This window comes from Citrus sinensis, chromosome 5 (genome assembly GCF_022201045.2).
Source record: "Citrus sinensis cultivar Valencia sweet orange chromosome 5, DVS_A1.0, whole genome shotgun sequence".
Classification (NCBI taxonomy): Eukaryota; Viridiplantae; Streptophyta; class Magnoliopsida; order Sapindales; family Rutaceae; genus Citrus; species Citrus sinensis.
The window spans coordinates 17,947,209-17,953,234 of record NC_068560.1 but is presented as its reverse complement, the minus strand read 5'-3'; the positions used below and the strand labels follow the sequence as shown (position 1 = coordinate 17,953,234).

Here is a 6,026-nt window from a genome sequence, read left to right as displayed (position 1 = left end):
TTCCAAATTTCCAGTCTCTTGCACTCGAATTAACGCCCAGTCGCTGCTTCATGAGTGACATCGAGTCGCTGTTGCAAGGCCCACACCTGCAGGCTCAATCTCTCACCGCACCTGAAGTCTCAAAGCCGAATGCCCAGTCTCTGTCTCTTAATGGAGTTGAATAATAGATTCACCGACCAAACTTTGGAACTCCCCACTCTTAGTTCAACTTTAAATCCTGTTGATGCATTTAATTCATTTAAAATTGAAGATATTTGTCGTCTTGTTGAAAGATTTTACCCTCAAGATTTCACTGAGATTGAGCTATAGGCTTTGAGAAGACAATTAGAGTGTTTTGAGATTGATGTACACTCTCTTCAAGAGTTTCAAAATATTACTTCCCTTTCTGAATTTGATCAAAAATTAGTTGAGACCAGAAAGTCATATATTTACTTCTTGTTAGATAGATTAATTCCTTTAGTATTAACCCTTCTTGTTTCAATAGCAACAACAGAGAGAGCATTTTCTGCCCTGAAACTGATTAAGACAGCACATCGAAATAAGATGGAGAATGAGTTTCTTTCAGATTGCATGGTTATTTACATTGAAAGAGAAATTGCAGACAATAACGACTCAAATGCGATAATAGATGAATTTTATTTTTTTTTAAGAATAGCAGGACACAACTTCGTCAATAGTGTTTTTCTTATTTACATTGTATTTTTATAGTTTTATGGTTAGTTTTTTATTTATGTAGTGTACTTAATAATTTCGTTTGTATAAGTTTTTTTTTAGAAGTAAATTTATTTAATTTTAAAATCTAGCCCACCTCAAAAAATGATGCTAGCTTCGCCACTGCCCACGATATTCCCTAATCCTATTTTGAATCTAAAGTTTAAAGTTATGTTTGGTGGAATTTCAAAAGAAACTCCACAATCGACATACCATATGATTTGAAAAAATTGATTGATAAATTTAAGATGAAGCTCTTTTACCTTGGTGTTATTAAATATGATTATATCAATTGTAGTCTTTTGTTGATTCCAAAAAAATTATACAAAGATAACTGCACTGCTGCACTACTAAAAAAGCTAAATAATGACAGATTTTGACCGCCATGCACTCTATTAGATGATGGTTGCCCAACCATCGTTAAAGTTTGTGCCAAGAAATTTTAGATGATGGTTTATATATGTCATGAATTTTATGATGTATTATCTGTCTTGAATTTGTCAAGCGCATGACAAATTTCTATCATAATATTGTCTAGGCATGATTAGAATCTATCATATGAAATTAAATTTTTAATTAAAATTAGTATTTAAATAAATATTAAATCATTTAAAACGATAAATATTTGATTTGGTGGGAACTAAATTTTATTTTTAAAAAATTGTCGGGAATTGATATTAATTTTAATTTTTTATTATTAATTGAGCTGGAATAATTTTTTTGGCGCCAATTCTTATTATTATTCTTCTTAATTTTGGTGGAAATGAATTTTATATGAAATTAGATTATATATATATATATATATGATAAAAAGAACTACAGTTGACCACAAGCATAGACAATTATCATTAAGATCCAAGTAATATCATGATACATTCATCTCATTATATAATGTATCAATTGAAAGAATATAATTAGAGAAATTATCATTCGTGTGCTCTAAATCTGCGTTTTTATAAAAAATACTACAACACTTTAAGAATGTATCAATTGTCTACCCTAAATTGATAAAAGTTATTTATCGACCACTAAACCGTTAGCTGTCGTTTGAAAGTTAACAGAACTGTAGCGAATTGACGATTTTACCTTGAAAATTATCACTTATATACCCTTAAAATCTCTTATTATCACTTATATACCCTTAAATTATCACTTGTATCATACGAAAAGACCAGATTACTCTTTTGACGTCATCATATTTAAACAGCAACTAATGGTTTGGTAGACGGCAGATACATTTTGTTAACTTAGGGTGAACGACTGATATACCCTTAAAGTGTTATAGTAAATTTGATAGCGGAGTAAACTAAGGGTATACGATTGGTAATTTTCCATATAATTATGATCATTGATTATAACTACTTAACCTGGCAATCAATCCAAAAATGCAAAAAAAGTAGCTACCAATTAATCAACAACATCAACACTTAGAATTATGTCCTACAACTCAATCAACACTAGCAAATCATGTCCAGCAACTCAATGAACATAGAAACTCAGTAAAGGATTAGCAAAACATGCAAAAAAAAAAAAAAAAGAGCTTCAAACAAAATTAGCTTCATCTTTTGCTTACGCTTTTTCTTCTTCTTCAATCTTCTGTGATTGGGTTTAATTGAACCTAGGGTTTCAAATAGAAATACACTAAATCAAACCTAGGATTTCAAACTTGCCTTGTTCTTCTTCAAATAGAAACGCACCAAATCAAACCTAGGGTTTCAAACTCACCTTGTTCTTCTTCAATAGAACAACTTGAGTGAGAGTTTAGGACTCATGGCTTCTTCTTGTAATAAGGGTTGTTTTGTTAAATGAAGGCTTGAATGAGAGCAACATTGAGGGTTTCACCTTTCAGTGAAACGAAAAAATGAGTGTTTGAGTGAGTGAGGGGATGGTTTTAACATGATGCGAACTTGCTCAGCTTTGTCAGTGGTGGATGTGAGGCTGAGGGTTAGGATTCTATATAGTGTCAGAGAGAGCAGGATTTGTGTGAGAGAGAGATGGATTTGTTGATTTGTCAACACTTAGTGAATTCTAGTTGTGCTAATGTCTTTTAAGTTTAATAAAATCGATGTTCTTTAGTATAAATGACATCATTGTTTTAGCCATTTTTTTAAAAATAATTTAAACATTTAATAAAAAAATATTACAACTAATTTAAATAGCACCATTTTAAAACCATATAAATCCACATAACACAGACATAACTTATATCTAACATTTGTTTATGTCTTTGCCTTTAAGTTATAACTGACGAATATATTATGAATTCATGACATGTGTATATATGTCATAAATCTTTTATAATTTCATGATAGATTTGTGAAATAACGAGATAAGTCATAAAAGTTTTGTCATTATTTAGCATTTTTTAGTAGTAATGTGACATGACAGAGGCTGAAGCCTAAACTTGAGGCCACATTTAGTATTATGGTTGAGCAGTTGTAGTTTAGAAAGTTACACTACTTAAATGTTTGGTAAATACTTGTAGCTATAGTTTGAAGTTTAAATTGATTTTAGCCATATTTATAAGAAGCAAAACCTATAATATTCTTACTCTTCGTTAGAATTACTATTTGAAAATTATATTTACCACACATTATGAATTTTTTTTTCATAACTGCATTTTTTTTTCATAGCAGTGAGTTTTATCTAAAGTGGGTGTTCAAAATTGCAAACAAATGCTTTTGAATTTTCATGTTAGATAGAATATTAGTATATTACTGTATTGAATTTTAATTTAACACTAAAAATGTTGAAACCCACAGATCAGTAGAGAATTCAGAAGGCAGAAAAAGATATTTTCAATTAATATTTTTTTATTAAAAAAATAATGGACTGTGTTGACGAACCCACAAATTAAATTTAAATTTAAAATAATGGCGAATTCTACCATGTATCATCTATAAAGGTCGTCGTCAATTAGTTGCCTCATTGCAATCAATATAACACAAATTGAACATGGCTTTGCTCATCGTATTCCTTGTGTCACTCCCAGTAATCTTTTACTTTCTTCATCTCCAAAGGAAACTCATAAACAAACCCAAAATGACAAGTGCTTTATTACCACCAGGACCTCGAGGTCTTCCCTTAATCGGAAACCTACACCAGCTTGAAAGCACAAACCTTCATTACCAACTCTGGAATCTCTCTAAAAAATATGGTCCACTGATGTCACTACGCCTTGGCCTTGTGCAGACCGTAGTAGTTTCTTCAGTGAAAATAGCAAAAGAGGCTTTGAAAACCCATGATGTTGAATTTAGCGGCAAGCCAACCTTGGTTGGCCAGCAAAGATTAACCTACAATGGCTTAGATATTGTCTTTGCTCCATACAACGACAAGTGGAAAGAGATGAGGAAATTATGTGTCACTCATCTTTTTAATGCCAGCAGAGTCCGCCATTTTCGTCCCGTGAGAGAAGATGAGGTGGCACGTATGATCGAGGAGATTTCATCAAGATCATCATCATCACCATCGCCAACAACGGTGGTGATTAATCTGAGTGAGCGTTTAATGTCACTTACAAATTCGGTCATATTTAGGGTTGCATTCGGGAAGAAGTTTGAGAATAAAGCTGGCGAAAGAAGCAAGTTCCACTCGTTACTTGATGAGACTAGAGTTGTGCTGGGAGCCTTCTATTTCAAAGATTTTTTTCCTTTCTTCGGTGGTTTTTTTGATAAGCTCTCGGGAATCATTAGTCGTCTCGAAAACAACTTCAAAGAGTTTGATGCATTTTACCAACAACTCATCGAGGAACATGCAGATCCTAATAGACCAAAAGACCAAGTACGCGGGGATATAGTTGATGTTTTACTTCAAGTTCAGAAAGATCGTGGTGAGGATCAAGTTCATGGATTCACTTGGGATAACATCAAAGCTGTGCTCATGGTAATTTTTTTTTTAACTTTTAGTCCATGTATTTTCAAAACTCATCTAAAATGTCACTGCCAAAACTTTTATAAAATTGTTAAATCTGACGATCAAAATCTATCCCAAATGTTATTGTCGTAATTTTTGTAACTGTTAAATGAGACTTTTTAAGGTTTAAATATAATTCTTGTGTGATATATATTAAAATTAAAAAAAAATCAAATATGCAAGACAATAGTAGAGCATATATATAGTTCCGTAAATTTTAACAGAAATGTCTATTTAATAACAACATGGAACTAAAAGATCATTAACCGGCATGCACACTATTATTATTTATTTAATGAAAGTTTTTGGTCGTGTCCAAGAATGTGTTTGTCGGCGCCACGGACACGAGTGCAGCTCTAATGACATGGGCAATGACCAACGTAGTGAAGAATCCAAGAGTAATGGAGAAAGCACAGAAGGAAGTAAGGGATTTGATTGGAGATAAAGGATTTGTAGATGAAGATGATTTGGAAAAACTGCCATATATCAAAGCCATACTAAAAGAGACATTCAGGTTATATCCACCGGTTCCAATAATACCAAGAGAAACAACCAAGAGTTGCGTGATAGATGGATATCAGGTACCAGCTAAGACACTTGTTTATTTAAATGGATGGGCAATATCTAGAGATCCTGAAGTTTGGGAGAGGCCAGATGATTTTGATCCTGACAGATTTATTATCGGCGATAAGTCCAATATTGAATTGACAGGACAAAATAATTATGAGCTTATACCATTTGGTGGAGGCAGAAGATTTTGTCCCGGGATTCATATGGGAATTGCAAATTTGGAGCTTGCAATTGCTAATCTTCTTTACAAATTTGATTGGGAAATGCCTGCTAGGATGAAGATTCAAGACTTAGATTTTGACATCGCCCCCGGTATCATTATGCACAAGAAGCATCCTCTCTATCTTGTGGCTATCAAATATATATGATTCACCTCACATGGGAAGGACCGGAGAATATTATTATTATTACAAGTACTTCTGCTATGCCTAAATAAAATAATTAAAATAAAAAGTTGAATACGTATGAATATGTAAGTGCACTTGCTTATAAATTTCAACCTTTCTGTAATATTCTCTACTAGCAATAACGTTGAATTTTTTTTCCTTTGTTTTGGGAATACGCTTAAAAAAGATTATTAATTCCCTCTTCGCGATGGTCCATCATGTTGTGGTCCTTGGGGACCAAGATCTCTATTCAAAATATTTAATAACTTTTTTTTATATTAAACCATTTTGTATTTAAAAATTGCGATCTCAAGTCTCTAACAGAAAATTTTAGTTAAGGTAAAATAGGTCTATGCAAACTCATCTACTTCCTTATTCTTTCATTTCAGTAAATATATCATTTCTCTGTTCCTATTTTCAAAATCTATCAACACTTTCTTGCTGTTA

General features: G+C 32.2%; 1 protein-coding gene across 1 annotated transcript; it reads left to right on the top strand.

Moving 5' to 3' along the window:
* Positions 1–3,630: 3,630 nt before the first annotated feature.
* Positions 3,631–5,741, top strand: LOC102627625 (cytochrome P450 83B1-like). The gene is made up of 2 exons (XM_006471286.3): positions 3,631–4,593; positions 4,944–5,741. Exons 1-2 carry the CDS (start codon positions 3,667–3,669, stop codon positions 5,559–5,561), a joined length of 1,545 nt encoding a protein of 514 aa, XP_006471349.2. The 5' UTR covers positions 3,631–3,666; the 3' UTR covers positions 5,562–5,741.
* Positions 5,742–6,026: the final 285 nt, after the last annotated feature.